The sequence below is a fragment of the Spermophilus citellus genome (genome assembly GCF_964194105.1).
Source record: "Spermophilus citellus genome assembly, chromosome: 3".
Lineage (NCBI taxonomy): Eukaryota > Metazoa > Chordata > Mammalia > Rodentia > Sciuridae > Spermophilus > Spermophilus citellus.
In genome coordinates, this window is record NC_138184.1 from 27,686,512 (window position 1) to 27,708,968 (window position 22,457).

General features: G+C 39.8%; 1 protein-coding gene across 18 annotated transcripts in view; it reads right to left on the reverse strand.

The window, feature by feature from the left end:
- The window catches only part of ARPP21 (cAMP regulated phosphoprotein 21), a 149,978-nt gene that overhangs the window by 40,249 nt on the left and 87,272 nt on the right, over positions 1-22,457 (reverse strand). For 15 of the 18 annotated variants that reach the window (XM_081284939.1, XM_081284928.1, XM_081284927.1 and 12 more), the window contains 5 exons: positions 16,095-16,328; positions 9,834-10,015; positions 8,851-8,955; positions 7,590-7,853; positions 3,885-4,011 (listed from right to left, as the gene is read on the reverse strand). In XM_081284939.1, the coding sequence (XP_081141065.1) occupies positions 3,885-4,011; positions 7,590-7,853; positions 8,851-8,955; positions 9,834-10,015; positions 16,095-16,328 (912 nt within the window). The remainder of the gene's footprint in view (positions 1-3,884; positions 4,012-7,589; positions 7,854-8,850; positions 8,956-9,833; positions 10,016-16,094; positions 16,329-22,457) is intronic. The other 3 variants (XM_081284933.1, XM_081284935.1, XM_081284936.1) reach the window with 1 other exon arrangement.

Here is a 22,457-nt window from a genome sequence, read left to right on the forward strand (position 1 = left end):
TTACATTAGAAAAGATAAAAGATCCAGAATCAACCATTTAGCTTCCTAACTGAAGAAAATATAAAAAGAATAGTCAAACAAAGCTAAAGTGAATAAATGAAATAAATAAATAAATAAAAGAGCCAAAGTCAGTGAAACTGAAACAATAAAATAACAGTAAATCGATTAAAGGGCTGATTCTTCAAAAAGATCAATAAGTGATGAATCCAGCAAGATCAACAATAAAATAAAGATAAAAATCACCAGCATCAGAAATAAAACAAGATATCACAACATATTCTGAAGCTACCAAAGAGATAATAAAAGAATACAACCATCAAATTTATGCACCTAACTCCCAGAACTAAGAAGAAATGGGCCAATTCCTTGGTAATCACAACCTAGTGAAACTCCAAAAAGATGAAATAATCTTAATAGTCCTATAACCATAAAGGAATTGATTTATAATTTAAAAGCTCTAGAAATTATCATAAAATTTCAGTATTTGACCACTGACAGAATCTATTCTAAGACAAGACACTCTCCCTTCCAAGTGTTTAAAATCCAGATTGATTTAAAACTATAGGCCTGTTAGCTCTATCCTGGCAACTGTATTTCTTTGTAGTCCTGGGTTATTACTAAGTGTCTAATAAAATTTTCTCCCTCTCTGGGGGTACCTAATATCATATTGGCAACAGACAATGTCTTCCATTAGAGATATTTCTATATTAAAGGTTTTTAAATATATTAAAGGTTTTTAAATAGCTGCAATTTCCATACATCACTGCAAATCTATCATTTGATTTCTCCATCGTTTCTTAACATCAGTGGAATTTATTTATAATCATCACTAGCATCGGATCTTTCTTTCTCATGTGTAGGACTTTGACTATCTATTGATAAGGTCAAGAGAACAAAATCACCAAGAGGAAGAATTATGTCCGCCTGCTGGTCTTCAGTGTACCTTAAGTGTCCTCTTAAATCGATTGCAGGGTATCCAGTTTCCTTCATAAAATTTCACTGTCTATAGTTTTAAGCCCTAGGAAAGAAGTGGTAAATGACAGAGGTTTCAATTCTGTCAAGAATGTAGGAAAATGAAGAAATGCTTTTATAGCAATTAAATAAATATGGCAAAAACTGCCAGGAAGACAACTGGGATTAAAATCTCATTTGATTTTTACTGGACATAATTTTGTCCCACTCACATGCTAAATCATATGATAGCTAAGGATGCTGTGAAACCAGCATCAGTACCAAAGGAGGAGGGGTCAGATCCCAGGATGCAAGACTGCAGGAGACAGGAGAAGGAGCAATCAGAGTATCTCTGTGAGACAGAAACACACTTCACTGGTGTAGAGTTTGACTTAAAGACAGAGGAGGCTTATCTACAAGATCCTCCAGAAAACATGACTTTTATCATGATCTGAAAAGGCTCTTTCCTCTATGAGATAGTCCATGTATTGAGTTACTCCCACAAATAACTCTGCCATACTCTGTTGGAAAGTCTCTGTTGCCTTCACTTAGCTGAGCAAAGGCCTTCCAAACCTGTAGGACCCAGAGCATCTAGGCATTATCACACTGCCATTGTGCAAGCTCTGTTGCTTGGATTTTATTAGCAGAGGTGATTCTTTTCAAGGCCAGATATACCACCTGCCTTCCCCAAAAGTGGTCAATTCAGCCCGCAGTGGAAATTGTGTTGGGATGTTGGACCAGATAACAGGTGTCATGATCACAAAAGCCAAGAAATCAAAGGTCTAAGTCTGTCCATGTATACTGAAATTGTCATTTCTGGGGAACATACTGTTCAGAAATCATTTCCCTTTTCTCACCTCTCCTCCTTCCACAGACCACATTAACTGCTTCTCATGTCCTTGACGCCTGAAGCACTGCCCTCACTTCTATTTGGAGCATGGTATTGCTATACAATGCACTCCTATTACACTGTCATGGTCATTCATTGGGGGTGGCATTTTCATGGTGATGTGTGAGCACTGGGCAAGTCAAAGCCACTCAGGGGTCACAGAATAGAGTTGGGACCAGTTAAGTCTTTCTGAAACCCAAGGAGGAATTTCTGCAGCTATAAATTCTCCCACATATTTTACAAAAGAGAAAATGTCATGCATATTTTCCCTACCATTTTTAGTCATCAGTGAAGTTAGTGGAGAGGAGAAACAGCAATATAGGATTCTGGGGGAAACTCTAGACTTGCTCTTACTCGAATTCTGTTGCATTCATGCATTCGACCTTCACAGCCTCTCACCCAGATCCTGAGTTTATAGGCTTACTGGATTCCAGCAGGTTTGCATCATTTCTATGATGATGTTCCACAAGTCTGAAATACTTCTCTAGACAACCATCACACCATGACACTAAGCTAAATAAAAACTAGATCATTACAATGAGATATCTATGTCTTTCCTCTCCTAAATGCATTGGTAACCAACAGGAAAACTTCTCCATTGATTCTGAACCAAGGTCTAGGAGATCATAAATTAATTTTTTTAAATAAACATCCTCAGAAAAAAAAAGACAGGCTCGAAATATAAGCAATATATCTCTATAGTCTACAGCTAAACTGAGAGCTCAGTTACCACTAAAATAGTAGAGAGAATAACATTTTCCAACAATCAGAAAACACTGCCAAGTGCTTTTCTTAAAATAACTAATAGTTTGAAACTATTTTTGTTCTTACGACAGTAGAAGTATAAAGTCCACTCTGAGGTCAAATATATTCTTCCCTGAACAAATATAGTGTTGAAACAAGACAAAATCTGGCTGGCTGCCATAGGTTTCTGTAATTCTCCCGCAGACTTTAAATAGGTCATAAGATGAATTAAAGAACATACAACCATCTACAGTAGAGAGCGATTTAATTCTTTCTCCACTCTGACCAAATGCTAGCAATGTCAGCATTAGTATTCTTAGGGTGTCTGTGATTGGTACTGCTCCTTGGCCAAGATTGTGGTTTTCTTCCCATAGCTTGTACAAAAAAACAGTACATATCACGGATATGTTACATACATATATTGGTACATATTACATGTGCATACACATATATTCGGAGTAGCAATGTGATCACAGAGCAAAGCAGTCATGAGCAGCAGCAGGGAGCATGTGATCTTTAGGGTGACCTACTTACTGAAGGCAGCTTCTCCCAGGCAGGTGGTCTTCAGCATGACAATTAGCAGGTTTTTTCCCACAGTTTGGTCAGCAGGAAGGACACAGCGCTCTGCCTAGCTCAAGTCACTCAGCCCTGCTGGGTTTCTGCTGCTCTCTGGGGAACGGCATTCCGTTAGGAGTGTGACACAGTAGGGAAAGAGACCGGTTCACTGTGAGACCTGCTACTCACTCTCGTACAGTGTATCGGCCCCCCTTCCCACTGCACAGTGGCTGCCGGGCCCTGGGCAGGAGGCACACGTGGCCCTCGTGAAAGTGAACCACGGAGTCAGAGTTCCACCGAGACACACCACGCTGCTTTGTTGGTAGCTTTCTTCAGAGACAGTGCTTTTTAGGATGGTATCAAAACAACCTAATTTGGTTTCCCTAGCCTTAGGGACAGGGGAAGCACTCTTTTTAAGATAATGAGGAAAAAAAATATGAACTAGGAAGATAGGGATGTGGTCAGCTCTCTGCTTTAAAATAAACTGAGAAGATCCGAAAATAATTTGTGGAGGCTGTGTTCAGCATGCATGCCTGGGAGGCTGGACGGAGGTGCGCCTCACCTCCTTCTTGTGCCTGCTTCTTTTGCACACAGAGTTGATCAAATGCTCTGATGGCTTCTCTGGGGAGGGGAACATGCTGTCTGAAATCACCACACTTGGGCACTCAACCAACAAGTACACCTATGGAATTCACCATGAAGACGATTGGGCTGGAGCACAGAATGCAAAAGAGACTCCAAGTACCTGCTTGCTGTGCTGCCTGTGGCATCTGCTGACCCCTCTGAGCACTGTACTGAACCGAGGCCATGGGCCGGTACTGCTGCGTGGCTGAGGTAGGGTACTGACCAGACGGGTAATAATAGACAGGCATCTGGAAGACAGATAGGCAAAAGTGGAGAATGAGGATCAAACATAAGTCTTTTCTCACATTAAACACGCTGCCATCTATGATGTCACATGATCAAAGTAGATTGTAAAGAGGGCCCACACCATAAACTTCTGCCTGGCCTGTGTGTATGGGCATGTGCCATGTACATGTTCTCCTGTGATGAGGTGGAACCCATTCTCTAAGCCCTTGAAACTGATCTGGTTTGAGACCCACTTTGACCAGTGCAATGAGACAGAAAGACTTGTAAGCCTGAACCTCAGAAAAAAAATATGCACCTTTTACTCCTTCCGGAGAAGGACCCAGCCACTAAGCAAGGAGGTCCAGGCTTTCTGCTCTAGAAAGAGGCCATGTGGAGACCAGAGGCACCTGGACTGACAAGACACCCTCAATTGTGGGCATGTGTGTGAGCCCTGGTCAAATCACCTTAGCTGGTACCAGATGGAGCAGAGAGGAGCTATCTGTGATGAGTCTGGCTCCATTGCTGACCTAGTCATGAGCCATACAATGGTTTTTAAAAGTCTACCAAAGCACTTTGCAGAGTGGTTTGCACATAGCTAGAATCTGGAAAATTTATGTTCAATATAAAAGGGGAAATATCATATGTTAAAATATCATTTATGTCACCCTCTGTAACTTCCTAATGACTGGGTATGAATGAAAAGCTTCTAATTACTTCCACTGAAATAAAGTATCTTCTGATCTGGAAGGACTTCTTTGACTGCCTCGGTCATTTATATTAAGGCTACTTTCCTACTGATCTTAGTTAATTATTTTCCCTCTTCAGGCCTCAGACTTTTCTCCTATCATCTTCTCTAAAGTGAAAATGGAGCCAAGCCCGTAGACAGCTTATGAGTATTATATGCATAGAATAAAATTATGAACCAATTATTTGGGAACTGTGATTTTTATGGCTATTTTATTTTCTGATTTGCTCATGTCAGATAGGAAATACTTTTCTATTTCAATCTTGCTATTGAAACACGTAACATATTTTCTTCCCTCAGGATAAAGTAGGAACAAAAGATAACAGAATTTTTGTGACTCTTGTTCTGCGATTCCATGAAATCATTACGAGTTATAATTCTGATTACCTAATAATATGGACATTCAAGGGTAATGGGCTGAATGAATCTAAAACAATCACCAGTCTGTGTCTGGCAACTGATTTATTCATTGCATACATTGCTAATAGTAACTTAACCTTTTTTTGGTGAGGCAGTTTACAACAATAGAAACTTAAATAATTCTGGTGAAGTCATAGGTTTTAGTTTTGCTTTGGTAATTTGTGGTGCAATGAAAGATTACTACAATTATGCATCACATTCTCCAATATTAAGAACAGCTACTACATAATTCATTCATCAGCATTATATTTGCATGTTTTTTTAAAAGAAGAATAGCATTTTATTTCTTAAGAAGAGACTGTCTGGGTGAAATATAAGCTTCTGAATTTGATATCCATTCCTTGGCTTTCCCTATTATGCTCAATATGAAATGTAAAAAATACCTTCAAGGTTAAAGAATGGAACTCAAACACTTGAAAAGTTCCCAATGAGCACTAATGATTTTGGATAAATGTCAAATTTCATGCAAACCTTTTAAAAAGCTACTTTTTAACAAGTTGCACTGGGAAGCTGGTCACCTCTGTCCAGCACCTCTCCACAGTACAGCAGAGCACCAGCTGGAGGAATGAGGACCTCCATCCATGTGAAGGAAGGGACACTTGGCCAGCCCTCCATACCCCAGTGAGCTGGGGTAAGAGGAACCTTTTGAAGGATCAATATGAAAGGTTCCAAAGAAGAAAGGGGCAAGAGATGTAAAGCTAGTCCAAAAGGAAGACATATTCATTTTCAACCAACCATATTAAAATACGAAGAATCCAAAGATGGATGAGAATAGGAAAGACATAAATTAGAGAAAGAACTATAAAAGATAAGCACTCTCCCATTTCCCTTCTTCAAATTCCTCTTTTCCTTGTTCATGTGTTTCCTACTTATTATTTCTAGTGGGCATTCAGAAAGCACACACAAGACAGAGAAAATTGTCCTTCAAGGTTATTCTCTGCACAAATATATTTCCATAAACATCAATGGGCTGAGTCCCAACTGAGTTGATTTTCATTGTTCTATATTTAGGTAACTAGAGTTTTAAATGTTTATTGCATTGAAAGATATTATATGTTATAATCTATACCAGTATCTGTGGTTCTTTAAGAAAGATGTTCATAAATGTCCAAACTGATCATGAACTGTCTCTGTTTTTCCTCCATTTTTTCCTATTTTTTAAAATCCGTTGAAGAGAAAATGAAAGTATTTCTGAGGCAGACACAGCAGAGGTTTTGAATCGTCTTTTTTTTTTTTTTTTCTGTTCACTAATTTTGAAATTCCTTCATTGGGGAATGACTTTTTTTTTAAGTGTTCAATTAAGCACTCTGCCAATTTCCTCTGACAACAGAAATGGGTAAGGACACTTAGATGTTACTTAGTCTACAAGAGCTAAGCAATTTCTCCAATAATTAAAGCTGAAGTATTTAATTTATTAGTAAAATAATTAATATATTAATGAAGTCCTTTCTCCTGTAACTTAAAGTTATTTTACACATCTCCTTAAATCCCACTAGGGAAGAAATATTATTGAGACAGAGACTGAGGATGAACTATTAATTAATCACTCAAAATAAAATGAACAACTGACTGAAAATCATTTCATGGTAGATGGTTTTGTGTGTCTGGAAGACAAAATAATTTATTCAAGATGTTAAGGCAGTGAAACAAGTGCTACAAAGGTGACACTGCACTTTAAACAGCTCGTCCAATGCGATGCTTCATAATCAGGATGGAATTTGCTTGGGATATGTGTGCCTTGAAAATGGACCAGAAATGCCTCTGTGCATTTTACATCTTGACAGTAATCACTTCCAATATTCTGCAAGGGATACCCAGGAGAGCACCGGAGATGTTTGGTGGTGAACAGTAACACATAATCAGTCTTTGGGAAGACAGTAGAAATCAGTGATCTGTGGTGTCTTACATGCTCAAGTCAATTAAATATGATTAATGGCTACCTGTGAGAGCAGGCATGAGCTCTGCTTCCCCTCGGGGAGAGGAAAGGACAGTAGATATTTGGTTTAACTTCCTCCTTTATATTCATAGAGGAGCTACTGCCTGGAGCATCCGATTAGCTCCGGAAAAATGCTTGTGAATTGATAAGAGGGAGAAACCACATTTCCTGAGCAGCAGGAAGAGCGGGTTCAGGGTCCCCTGGGGACAGGCCTTCCCTTCCTGGGCAATCCCAGGAACAGGGCATCACATGGTAGCAGAGGCTTTTCATGGCCTCTGTACCAGCAGCCTGAAAAAAAATGGGTCCTTCCCTTGTCATGCTGTGGGTGGTTGGGTCAGTTTCCTTCAACTTCCTTTCTGAGCCCTATGACTGTGCACAACCAATGAACAGAAGGACAAAACAAGTCCTGGGGGTGGGGAAGACCTACAGGAACCATAAGGGAAAGGCAACTTGACCTCAGGTGATGTTCTACATGGAAAGACGGGTCAAAGTGCACCCACCTGTGCAGCTGCAGGCTGTTGCACAAATCCCTGTGGGGAGGGAGGGGCCTGAAGAACTTGCTGTGAGATGGGAGGGCCAGAGCCTGAGAACCCCCCTGTAGAAAGCTGCTGGCCCGTAGAGGCGATGACATAGCTGGGCTGCTGGGTTGGTTGTGGCAGGAGGGAGGACGGATAGACAGGACCAGATGGTGGCGGCTCGGGAGTCTCTCCTGAGGACTGACGGCTCAGGTTCATCTGGCTGAACTGTGTGGCCACATCATCTCTCTGCCAAAGACAGGGAAAGAAGAGGAAATTAGGATGATCAACTTGGTAACAAGAACGTTAACGTTGAGGCACACACAGGACATACACTTATAACTGGGGGAAAAGGAGGAAGTATGAACTGAAAAAAATAAAATAAAGGAATAATTCAGTCAGAACATGAAAAAAAGAGTATTGCATGAGAAATCAGGATTTCATCATCTTAAGAACTGGAGATGGTAAACAATTTGACCCAAATATCCCAATTCAATGCAAGCAAAGTATTCTTTCTAGATTGAGGGCTCAGGATCCTCGGGATGGGTGCTGCAGACAAGGTGATGATGCTTGTTGTGCCAGGTCCTCAAGGGTCAGCTGGTCTCCCCAGCAGCAGTCATGGATCTGCCTTCTTGAGAGAAGCAGACATGCCTACTCATCACCACCCACAGCTGCTGCAAAGGTGGAGTTAGGATGGGAGTCACCAACAGGCCGTGTGGGATGACATGCCTGATTCAGGGAGCATTCATTCACTGTCAGAGCCTGAAATTTAGGGACAATGCTCCAAGCTACTGTCCCAAAGGATCTATTACATTGATGGTAAAATGAAAAGAAACTGGGGGACTGGCATCCAAGGGGAACACCTGCATCAAGAGCATAGGGTGATAATAGCTATGCTACCATCTTGACTCTGACTTTGAGATATTCCCCCAAACTTCACACCAAGTTCCTGTTTCTCTCTGTTCCTGACTTGAGAGCCTTCAATTCCTTCTTAGCTAATAAGAATTTTTTTAAAAGGTACCAGATTATAGAAGCAATTAACATTAGACAGATAACAGAAAGGAAACAAGAGATGTCGTACAGAGATGGGTTGCATTTTTCAGGGATGAGACATTCACACACAAACCCCCACCTCACCGTCAGCCCAGGACACCCACCCAGGATCAGCCCAAGCTGCACAGGAAAACAGCAAACCAAGTGAATGAGCTCTCCCAGGGGAAAAGCCACATTACATATAATACAGTACCATGGGGAAGTGCTGCGTTGGAGACACAGGCAGGAGATGCTGGGGAGGAAAAGAGACTGCCGGATATTGCACTGACTGGGAGGGTGCCTGCAGCCCCTGGACAGACTAGGGGGAAGAAAAAGCTGATCAGGAAACAGGAAAGCACGGGTATTGAGTCCCACAGGAAGTGACTGCTGTCCCTAACAGGTCCTCTAGGATCAGTGCAGCCCAGGGAGGAGAACCAGCCCCCAAGAAAAAGTCAAGGCCATGCAGACCAGACTGGGACAGCCTTGAGGGAGGCTAGTTTGCACAGAGGGAACACTCCTTAGAGAAGTTAGTGATGTCCATTTGGTGTTGGTGGTGGTTAGATTCTCTAAAAGTATTGCCCAAGGACTAAGAGATAAAAAAGAAAAAAAAAAAAAGTAAAAAGAGGCTCATTCTAGTTGCCTATCTAGAATGCTTCAGGTTCCTGTGGCTATGTCCACATGTCTCCCTAGGAAAGGAGGCAGTTATGCATCTTTCTAAGAGGCATGAGGATGAACAGCAGTTCACTTGGAATTGATTGATTTCCATTGATTTCCATTCCTCCCATTGATAACGAGTTCAATACTGACTCTTTGTAGACATGAGCATTGGACCTGTGATGGAAATGGATAAGCAAGATGAGACACAGCCTGGATGTCATTATGAGTTCAGTCTGTAAGACAGACACTCCTCGATACATAAAAACAGCATCTTGACTTAAGAAAAAAACATCTTCCTTTTCCCTATGACCTGCTCTCCCTCTGCAGGTACCTGCACTGGAGCGGGTATACATTTCTATCTAAACTTCAACATCAGATGAAATTCTGTCAACCTGCAATAAAGAATGCTATACTGACAGGTTTTACTTGTGAGTGGCATCCCTAGAAAATATACCTCTTCCCTGGTCACTGCTGCTCTGAAGGCATTGCAGCCTTCATCTGGGAATTCCCCCCCTCCAGGGCTTCCAGCCAGCCCCTCACCTGAGTGACCAGAGGGCCTGCCATCTGTGGCTGTGGTGGCTGCACCTGCTGCTGAGGCTGCGGAGAAGGCTGCTGCTGAGGCTGCTGCTGGGATTGTCCCACCATCGTGCTCCGCAGGGGCTGCTGGCTGGCAGGAGGGTTGTATATTGCAGGAGTCCCATCGGGATTCACAAAGGGCTGACCTGCAATGGGATCAGAGCTTGATCCAGGTGAACTTCTCCATCTTTCCCTAACTGAAAGAAGCACTCTGATAGATCCTGCAAAATTAGCCTGAAGTGAAGGGGGAGGTGGTGGGAATCCAAACACCACAACCTCCACCAGAGGGAAGGTTTACTGTTTGTGATCCAAACTAGCTGAGGTTAGATGACAGTGTAAGCCCATAGCAATTTAAGAAGCAGAAAATAAATCCACCGTCTTCAGGGAGCTTTGCCAGAGCTCAGTGTTCCTGTGGACAGTGGCATCCAGTGGAGAAACCTGCGGAGAAGCAATTTTCACAAAGCCGACGTGTTGTGCTGCCGGGTACCTCACAGCCATCAGTGAGATAACACACACTGAGGGGCATGGCTGCTTCCCATTTACACGACTTCAGCTACCCACAGTCACAAGTTATTTGACCATACATTTATTTTGTTTCCACTAAGCCTTGTTGCCAATTCAGACTCATCATCAGTTCCACAACTACCTAGCCAACAGAACATAATGCATCCATTTGCTCACTTCTCTAAGTGGACATAACCAGGGATTTATAGGTTTCCTATTTTAAAGATGATGCATGATAAACTCATCACAGAATCATCTTACAATGGAGCGTATATATACATATATTATTTTGCCTTAGGAAATACTGCACGTTTCACTATAGCTACCACTGCTACTAATAATATTGCTTTATATTTGAGGAGTAGTTTTTTTCATTTGCAAAATAGTATCATTTCAGCCTCATGATGATTCTGTGAGGAAGAAAGGTAACCTCTCTGCTTTTCAGAAAAAGAAATGAAGGCTCACCAGAAAGAATTCAGGAATACGGAGATGAAAGGAGGAGAGAGAAGGGCAGCAAATGGCAGAGAGGGAAAGAGGAGGTAAAGGAGAGAACAGCTGATTTCCATCGTGACAGGCACCTTACATGCACCATTTTAGCTCTTCCAACAACCCTATAAATATGCAATCTCATTTTCATTTTGTTCTACTTTTGTTTTCTGATAAAAACATCATTGTTTCCATTTTAGAGATTTAAAAAAAATCAGGGCTCAGAGGGAGCTGAGAACTTATTCTGCAATTAAAAAAAAAAAGTGAGCGAACCAGAAAATTATTTGATCAATAATAAGACTCCAAAGTCCATTCCCTTTTTCTATTACACCAAAATAACTTAATTGAATTATCTAAGTATTCCTAATGAGTTCATGGCACAAGAAGAAATCTTAGGGTAGGAGAAGAAATAATCAAAATTGGAAGTTATTAATGAATTCATGAGAAGTCAGAAGAGGTACAGGATGTGCCTCAAAGGGGAATATTACCCAGTATTGGCAGGAAAAGAATGAGAAGAAGTAGAACATGGGAAATGGACAGATAAATTGTAGTGCTGCTTGTGAGCATTTTCTTCCTCTTTCCATAACCCCTGAAGCCCTTATTGGAAAGGAAGACAGGAGGTTTGTCTACCAAGTGGAACTCACAGAAATGTTCTCTAGAAAACTGAGCATAATACCTGGAAAGAATAGGGCCCCCAGACTGTTTCCAAGAACGGCCCCCACATCTCGGCATTAGGCCGATGCTGCAGACAGATGTCAAGGGCTCCTCAGGCACATCTTAAGAAAAGCCTTGCAGTCTATACACTGCTCTAAGGCACAGGGTTACATGAACATTCCTATCCAGGGCTAGCAGCCATGTGATGGTAGAGACAATAGCCTTTTCTTTAACAATGAAGATAAAGAACAACAATGAATCAATGGTTATATGAGAAGAGAAGAATAGCAACAAAAAGGGATGAGGAGAGAGGGATACAATCTAAAAACTCATCAAGAAGAAACAGGATATTCTAGAAAAAGGAAGTACACATGGTACTCCTACAACAAGAACAAATGCTATAAAATGGGAGCTATTTATTCAAATAGGCTACATGAAACAAATCAGTCCCAAAAGTCATCTATTGTATAGTTCCATTTATTACATATAAGATCAGACAGAACTAAATAATGGGCAATGGAAATCAGAACTGTGGTACTGCTGAGGGGGCATGAGGGAATCTACTGGAAGACTAGACATGTTATATGACTCATTCTGGGTAACGTTTACACAGGTGTTCACATATACAAAGATTTACCAAGGCCTAACACTTCCAGTGGGTGCAGGTCACACACTCTACCTATGCGTTTTTATACCTCAGGAAATTAAATTTAAAAAGTAAAATGGAACAGGTTGGGAGGGTAAATACTGAGGCTGTAGAAACACCAAAGAAAATGCTCATGGGTAAAGAGCAACAGACGTGGTGATCAAACTGTAACAGGAGCGTAGTGTCCTCCATCTCTACCAAAGAATTTGAGTGCATGTATATTTGTGTGTGTATAACAAGAAGTTTTAAACGCTGCGTTATTTGTGAACATGAGTGACAGGACTGAGGAAGTTCTGATAATAGTTTCATGACCACAGCAATGTTCTGTGATGAGAAAATAAGTGTACCAGAAATATATTCACAGAATGATGACTAAATCTAGAGTTATTTTTTTTATGTTCTGAATATTCCAGGCACTTGTTTTCTCACTACTGACATTTAATTTTAGCTACCTTTTATTGTTTTACATCTATTTCCTTTCTTGAAAAAAATAAGTTTGTTCTAGATGCAAAACCTGCAAATCATTTCCTGACAAAGCCAGTAATTTGGGAAAAGATAAAATGTACTTCATTTTTATAAAAAAAATAATGCATCAGCCTATTTAGTGCTCTAGTCCTTGGTTTTCCCATTTTTGTTTGTTCTGTATTTAGAAAGACCAAAGAAAAAATTTAGATACTTCACTTTAAAAAAATATCTCCATAGCAATAAGGCTACAATTTTGTTTGAACTTATTTCAAACTCAGTCTCTCGCTCTGTGCTTACACATATGTGTACACACGCGTGCGCGCACACACACACACACACACACACACACACATACACACACACAAGACAGAAAGCATAAAGAAAGGATATTTACTCTATGGCTTTCAATTTTTAAGAAGTGTGAAAAATGACCTATAATTCGGGTTAAAAACATAACCCCAGCATATTTGGATGTTCTTTTTGATAAGTTCTAGATATTCTGCTTGAAATATGATCAATATCCTGTGCAGCAGAAGAAAGGGAAGATTCTAAATAATTGCACACAAACTAAGGACTCTTGAGTAGACAGACTGCAGATACTTCTGGAAAGGGGAAGAAGGTATACAAGATGGATTTTTTTTTATGCTCACCAAAGAAAGGCAAAGAGAATGAAGGACCTGAGAGAAAGAAGATGGATGCCTGAGTAAAGAACAAAAGCCATTTCGTAGGAAACCTGGGACAGGTAACTATTGGTTTTCAAGTCAGGCAATGACAGCCTTTCTATATTCTATGATTTTTTTTTTTTTTTACCAACCCAGATACAATTTACAACTGAATACAGGCAATTAGTTTGAATGGCAGTTGCTAAAGACTGCAGGAGAAAGAAAAGACTGGTGGGGCCTGGCCAATTCAACCTAGAGGAGGTTTTCCTGTTGGAAGCAGCAGGAGCAAACCCAGGAGACCCTGGTAGTAGTGTGCTGGTACAGGTAAGAGAATCCAGTGACAGAGGAAGCCCAGACACCTTGAGTTCAAAGCCCAGTCAGAGAAAAGGACTAAGTGCAGAGTGCTCATTCCTGTCAAAAACATGACATTAGATAAAAAACTGCTCCACACTCCGTATCAGCATGTATAAGGGGTAGCAGACTTTGTTATTTATTTCAGGGAATCAATCAATCAATCAATAATAAATGACTAAATATGACCTTTCCTTACAAGGAACTTATAAACACACTGCTAACAAGGAAATGAACCTGAGGGCAATCCACATAAGAACAGCAGTCATATGATCTTGGTTCCTAACACCAAAGAATTAATTTCTGCCACGTGCTTGGCACAAACTTATGTAGCGAAGGGTGAGAGCTGTGGTTTCTGGGAGTTCACATCAATGACAGTGGAAAATGAGTCCAGGCCAGAGGAGGCCAACTGCCAGTTTCAACAGTAGAGATCAGATGAGAGATTAGGTAGATATATACATACTTACATGCACACCCCCCATATGATTGACATATGGATATAGATATAGCACATCCATATATATATATACATGCACATGCCTATTTTCAATTTATAAAAATAAATGCATTCTAGAAAGAAGAAACATCATAACTCACCTTGCATCTCACCACTCAACTACATTATAAAACACAGTAATACGTTTTCCTTCTGGTCTAGGGATATTTAAATGTCTAGCATTTGTCAGATCAGACAAATGTGTGTGGAGAAACCGTTCAACAGTGTTATTATATCCTTTTCCTTAGTTGAGATCCTTTCAAAAGAGATATTTTGATAACAGCTCTAAGTGACTCCATCCAATGAATAAGAATTGGGACTTGGCACCAGCAGCACTCCTTTTTCTATAAACAAGATTATAGATGATAATATACACATACCCATGCACAACCATGCTATCATTACAAATAATATTCCTGCATTATACCCTAAAAATACTCTATTGAGCCTTTTTGAAACACTCTGTAATTTTCCTTAAAACAAACCACTCAAAACAAATGTTTAATATGTGTTGTTGTTTTTTCCTGCAAGTCCTCTATCTCAATTAAGAGTGAAAGAATTTAAGCCAACAGAGTCAGATCAGACTTTGATCAGTGCCCAGAGTAATGAATACAATCCTGGTCTTCTTGTAATTTCCTTTATAGTGCTTACAATAATCCAAATAAAATAAAAGCAATCCAAAAATCCTCCTTAGAAGTATCTAATCTGGAGCTTTCAAATGGTTTTCAATGAAACGATTATTTCCTTCTTTTCCCTCAAGCTTATGGCATTTTCAAAATGTCTCAATCAAACACCATACTTTGAGAATGTGCCATATGTTTTATGAAAATTCAGCAATTATTCAAGTCACTACTTTACTATAGTTTTTGTGTTCTCTGAATTTCCCAATTACTAGTAGAACTATATATGCAAGAAGATGGAGTCAGATCATTTTTATGAGATACTCATCCAGCATCGCATTTGCAAACTTAGATAATTGAAGAAACACTCTGGAATGATCTAAATTCAACCTTGGATCTATTTCAAGATGGTTCCATTCCCCACCCCAGCCCCCAGTCACTAATGAAGTCCTCTCAGGAAGTTACTCATCATTGCCAAGCTTTGTAAGGCAAGGATTATCCACCACAGCCCCGCTGACATTTTCAACAAGATAACCCTCTGCTGGGAGGGGCTGTCCTGTGCCTCTGGGGAATATAAGCAGCATTTGTGGTCTCTACCTACTAGAACCAGTAACATCCCCCTTCCTCTTTATGTCATGATAATCAAAATGTCTTCAGATGCTGTCAACTTTGCTTCCTCAGGGGCATGGACAAAATTGCCTCTTATTTAGAAGCTTCCTCTACAAAGCAAATGTTCCTCAGTTTTTCAAAAACAATTTTCCAAAACCAGTCTGGGTCTATTATCCCTAAAATACATAAAACTTTGCTCTGTTTTTACCTCCTCTTCATTATTGCTTTTTTTTTTTTTTTTTTAAATTCCTTACAAGAGTTGGGAGAAGTTCTAAGGTGAGAGAGCTACTTCTATATAGAAGAATCCACTGTCTCTCACTGGATTCCTCAAATTCCTAGAATATCTTTGGATGCAAAACAAAACAAAACAAAACTATTTTGACATAAACTAGGAATTGGGTCTGAGAAATACAGGGTTTTAATTAGTATACACCAGCTCATTGCACTATGGTATCTGATATTTCTTCCCAGGAATACATGAGAATTACCATGGTCAGGGAAAAAGGACAGAGAGAAAATTGTATCTTCTGCAACGTTTCTGTATTGGTATAGATATGGAAATATAAATGAACTGTAGCCTATCACTCCTAAACAAAGATGCTGCACTGCATTCATGCATTCATCTCTCCTACTCAGGTATTTTCAGAAAACTTACTAGCAAATTCATAAAATCAAACACAACAACAAACCACTGATAATCTTGCATCTCTGTTAAAATAAGTCATAACTAACCTGTGTGTGGATTAAGGAGGATGCTTCCGGGCGGGATGCCTGTTGCAGCTTCAAGTGGAAGGAGGATGTAGCTGGTGCTGCTGGGAGGGACCTGGCCCCCCACTGCATTCTCTGGGTAGGGCACACAGCCAGGAGATCCAGCTGCCATGCCCGAGACCAGGGGTGTGCTCTGGAGAGGTGGATGGGTACGGGATAGCGATCCTGAAGAGCCTGCGCTGCTGGAAGACTCAGAACCTGGCATAGCGATATGAATCAACAAGTCATTTGGTACACAACACAGAGGAGAGACAACGTGGATCTTTGTTTAAAGGCTTACTTTTCTATAACCCATCGTTAAAGTAACTGAGGTGCTTACCACAGGACAAGATTAATAATGTTTAACTAAACATTGGGCCCACATTTCGTTGAAATCATTGCTACATATTTTTCATGGGTCTATTTTCTGAGGAAAGAGGCATTAAGATGAGCACTCTGAGCTGTCAGCTTTCCCACATACCACTGGAGTAATAAATTGGGAAATGGTATCTTGAAGCTCTGAACTCAGTACTTGTGAATTCTCATATCCTTGAATAACTAATACCATAGAGATGTCTCAATGAGTTGCAGTGGTAACATGAATAGGATAGGGGTTGAAGACAATGCAGCCTAAGAAGGAATCCTAGTACATCCTGAATATGTGCATGGTTCTAAAGTACTGTTTCTCCAACACCCAGCTGAGTTTTGAAGGGGAATCATGAGGAACAACCTTTTTCTCTCATTCGTGAGTAGAAAAACTAGATCATTCCTCTTGGGAGCATAGCACGAAAGAATGAACAAATCTAAAAAGCAAATAGCATCTTTTTTTTCAAGGAATGGAATGGTTTAGGAGAATATGTACAGGACTGAAAGTGTCAGGGAGGCATGGATAAATCAGGATGCTGACTCTTTCTAACCAGCTGACCAGGGGAAACTTTTAAACTACTGAAAATTAATTTTCTTTTGTAGAATGATAGAACAACATAGGATTTAAGGATTTAAGTTAAAAAAATGGGAGAAACCAAATATTGGGCTTGGTATAAACAGATGGTGGGCATTATTATTAGTGTTAACAAGACATATTTAAGTGCTTAAATTTTGTACTGTATTCCACATATTTGAAGAACTCTTATTAGCGTAGTCGATGGCTGGAATAAGGACAACTTGGCTTTCATAATGATCAAGCATCATTCAGTTGGAATTGAGTATTCTCAATTCTCAATTATCAGAAGAGTAAAAATATAGGGGATGTTTATGTGTTTCCAAAATATGAAGACAACTGGGACAACGTGTAGAATCCACCAAGTAGAAATTATCCCTAATTATATAGTGTCTCCCTCCACTGTAAACAAAAAAAGAAAACATCTGTCATATCCCAGGTCTACAGGACACTCTCTGCCTTTCAATGCAGCAAAAGCCAAACAGCTCCAGCAGCATCAAACATAGCTGTTCTGGGTACTAAGTATTAACCAGAGCATTAGAGAGAAGATACACCAAACTAAATTCCCATTATTGTAAATTCAAGCTAATAGGTGATCTGGATGATAACATGGTTTGCAAAATGTAGTAAAAACATTTATTAAATCATCCCACAACTATTGATTTGTGTCATTCAAAATATATTCCTCTGTGTCATAAAAGATCAAAAAATACAAGCAATAGTTATCATTCTTTTCAAGATTCTGAAAATACCCTCTTAGCTTAATTGGAGACTTTCTAAAATAAGTGAAAAGTGGATAGGACTATGACATGAAATTGCAGAGAAGAGGAGCAATTGGAAAGTCAGGCAACTTTCAAGAAGGAAAACAGTAGTATTTATCAAGCACTTAGTATGTGTAAGCACCTGGATAAACATTTTAATAATAATTACTACTACTAGTACCTGTATAGATAGGGAAAGTGAACACAGAGAAGTTGATAACCTAAGTCAGCTCATGGAGCTAGATAATTTCAGAGCTGGGATTTGATCTAGGAAGACAGCCTCACCTTTCATGATGACTCTTCACTGCCTCCCCAAAGTGTGCAAGGCGTATAACATGGGAAATCACAAGTGTCCTCAGCTGGGCATCTTCTCTGCTTTTCCCATGACTTGGTTATTAATAGTGATAAAGCTTTAGGTTAATTCAGGATGCTACCTCTGAGTGGTTTAAAATGCTCATGAGGTTCTGAATAATATACGGGAGAAAAATAAAGGATATAAAATAATATTGAAAATGCTAAGCATAGTTTTGAGAACATAGCTCTGAAATTATGATTCGGGGGTCACAGTCTCAATGCAGATTGTCGTGTTTGTTTATAGATGCGCTATGAATTAATACAACAACACCCTGCACCCAGATGCTTAAAGTCATGTAACATTGATTTCACTTATCTCCAGGCTGAGGAGTTAGACAGCGAGAGGAGAGGAGCTGGGGCCAAGGATGCACCTTCAAAATCTGAGTTGAGGTGTGGGCTAGGGCTGGCTTGGGTACGTGTTGGGGGAAGATGCATACAGAAAATGAACAACCAAAGCCAAATCCAAAGAGTGAGTTCATTTCGACTTCAGAAAAATGACCATTAACCATTAATGACAATATTTTCCTCTGTCACTTGGGGGAAAAGTAACAGCATCAATAGAAAAGAGCAGGAAACAATTCAAATAATTTGATGTTGTAGGTGGAAAGAAAGAAGAAGATTAAAGTTGAATTAAGTTGTCAACACTTGAAATCTAGACATAAAAACCAAAGATCCTCAGAGGGAAGCTCAGCAATAAACATGAAGCTAAGGCTTTTTAACTGGCCTTTCAGTTTGGTGCATAACCATGTGTCTGCCTTGTAAGCATCTTATCAGCTAGAATCTGTAGAGCTGTAGTCTACTCAAAGTCAGCCCAGCTTTAATGCTGGATTTATTAACAATAATAATAAAATGCAAAGCTTAGATGTATTCAAATGGTTAAAATCAATTGAAATTGAAATTGAAAATTTTAGGATTTTGGTTGCTGCAAGTTGAAAGTGTTCCAGTTTTCCCTTGTTCAGAGGCTTAATGATGGCCTTGGTCAGTATATAAATGGTATGTCAGTATTTAAATGGTACATGCAACAAACAGGGTGCTAATCACTCCTTATGACTGTCTAGTTTAATTTTGACAGCAACCTCATTTTGAAAATGAGAGCTGATCCCTAGGCAGGCTAAATGCATTTTCCAAGGCTCACATAGTGTGTGGTGGAGTCTCAGTTCAAACCTCGGCAACTTGACTACATGGACCAAGTTCTAAGTCTCTAGGTTATTCGTTCACCATCATGTCACTTATGTGAGAGCCAGGGTCCTGACCAAGCCAGTGCCAAGTACTTCCAGACACAGAAATTTGATGTTAAGCATCAGACAGAGCACCAATTTTCCAGGATATATAAAGAACTCAAAAAAACTTAACACCAAAAAAAAAAAAAACAAAACAAAACAAAAAAAAAAACAACCCAATCAATAAATGGGCTAAGGAGCTTGAACAGACACTTCTCAGAAGACAATATACAATCGATCAACAAATATATGAAAAAATGTTCAACATCTCAAGTAATTAAAGAAATGCAAATCAAAACTACTCTTAAGATTTCATCTCACTCTAGTCAGAATGGCAGTTATCAATAATACAAACAAAAATAAGTGTTGGCAAGGATGTGGGGGGAAAGGCATGCTCATACATTGCTGGTGGGACTGCAAATTGGTACAGCCAATCTGGAAAGCAGTATGGAGATTCCTTAGAAAATTTGGAATGGAACCAAATGACCCAGCTATTCCAGGACTTACAAACAGCATACTGCAGTGATGCAGCCATGACAATGTTCATATTAGCTCAGTTCACAATAGCCAAACTGTGGAACCAACCTAGATGCCCTTCAATAGATGAATGGATAAAGAAACTGTGGTATATATACACTACTGTATATTACTCAGCAATGACAGAGAATAAAATCATGGCATTTGCAGGTAAATTGATTGATTTAGAGAATATCATGCTAAGTGAAGTAAGCTAATCCCAAAAAAACAAAGATAAATGTTGTCTCTGATAAGTGGATGCTAATCTAGAATATGGAAGCAGGGGTGAGGAGGGTGAGTAGGGGGCACACACTGATAAATTGCTGGTGAACTCACTCTTTGGATTTGGGCGTGGGATGAGTGGAGAAACTTTGGTTGGGGCACAGGGGAGAAGGGGAGGGAGCATGGGGGTAAGAAAGATAGTAGAATGGGAGATGGACATCATTATCCTGGGTACATGTATAATTGCACGAATGGTGTGACCCTACTTTGGGTACAACCAGAGAAACAAAAAATTGTGCTCCATTTCTACAATGAATCAAGGCGCATTTTGCTGTCATGTATAACTGATTAGAATGAATGAATAAATAAATAATTAAATAAATTCGATGTTAGGGCAGTTTAGGATAGAGAAAGGGAGGATACATCAGAGTGGCTAGGTGACTCAGATGAACTCTCAAGAGAAACAGAAGAAAAAGGGGAAATGGAAACAGAGGAGAAAAGAGATCACAAGTCAAAGAAAAAATACAAACCAATAGGAGGACTGGGTTGGAAGCAGCAGCAGGAGCTGATTCCATGGGGCAGGGTCGGGGGTTGGGAGATGAGGAGGGGAGCAGTGTAGAGGGCGGGGTCCTGGGTTTAGTTTCTTGTCTGCGTCTTTCTAACTTAGTCTTCTTCGGGAAATGATTCCTCCTTAGGCCTCAGAATACTTTTCTGTGAAATGCAAGCCCTATACTAAATACAAGAGGAACAGTGAAAAAGAAGGTGGCTTAAAGTTTCCCTTACTTGACCCAAACCGAGGCAGATTCCTTCCAACCAGAAGCCCCTCACCTCACCTTTGTTAAAGTATTTCTTGTGCCTTTAATACATAAATCTCTCCTCTCTAACTTCCCCATGCTCATCCCAACGCTTAAAATCTCTCCCACTTTGATTTCAGTGGAGCTATTTCGGTCTCCCCTATGGGGACTGCCTTAACCCTTATTGTAAGAGCTATCAACAAAGTTTCCGTTGCTTATTTAACCCATGCAGAACTAATTTTCTTTAACAAGGATCCCCAACCACAAAGGTTCTTTTTTTTTTCTGAATTAATAATTCAAGGAAATATTTCCAGATCAGGGCAGGGAAAGTAGAAGAACCCATGGTTTCCAAAATGACAGCAGAAAGAAAGTTTACCAGCATAGTACATATTAGCATAATATTAGGATGCATTAGCAATAGCAAGAAAGATTAACAAGAAGAGGAAGGAGGGAAAGGATTAGGCACCCATACTCTATGCAAAAACAGTATGTAGACAAGGAATGTGAAAACAGGGAGGATGCCAGAGCATCTGGAAAACCACTGGCCATGACACCTAAAATTATTAAAGCCAAAGGACACCTTGTATCTCTACAAAAGCTATTTGCAAAGTGTGGTTGCTCAACAAAGAGTACTGTCTATTATCTGGAAAGTTAGACATGCACATTTCTGGGCCCCACTCCTCAGCTGCTGCCTCAGAATCTCTGGGGCAGGACCTACAGTCTGTGATTTAACAAGTCCTTCAGCTGATTCAGGCGCAGCTAAAGTGGAGAACCCCTGTTTGGGAGTAAAATGGTGGATGATAATAAAACAGTAGTGTTTGACCAATATAAGAAGAAATCAATTCAGTCCTATTTCTCAACTATATTGCCATTACCAAGAAAAAGTGAGGCTGCAATACAAACATCATTCAAGTGCTCTTCATAAGGACAATGTAATGGCAACATGACCCCCACAGATGCATGCCAGACATGTGGATGTGCTTGTACTTTCAGTCCTCAGTAAGATGCTTTCAACTAAAATGTAGGAAAGCATGCTTCTGGCATGGAAAAAAAGTCTCATTATTACCTACTTAAAGCTGAAACCCATGTAATTAAAAGAGGGGAAGAGTAACTTAAATGTCATACTCTAGACTCAGTCTCTGAAAGTTTTTTAAAAAGTTTGCAATTCTACCTGAACAATGAAGTAAAAGAAAAAAAAAAAGAAGAAGAAAGAAAAGAAACTTGTGCTGATCTGAAGCTCTGTGACAGCAAAACTGACAGCTTTACTTCATAAAACCATCTTGGGAAATTGTAAGTTTGTTTTGACATCCTATCTTGAGCTTCTTTAAAAAAAAATTTTCCCCCTTTCCATGCCTACTCCTTGACAAGCTTTCAAATGGAGACACTTAAATTAAAAGGGGAAATATATATATATTGAGCACTTACAATCTCTAATCATTCTTCAAAGAACATGGCATTTTAGCATTCTTCAAGTGTATTAAATGTTTCCAAAGAGCTTTGCTAGGGATGTGTGATTGGGGGTTGGTGCGTGGAAAATGATG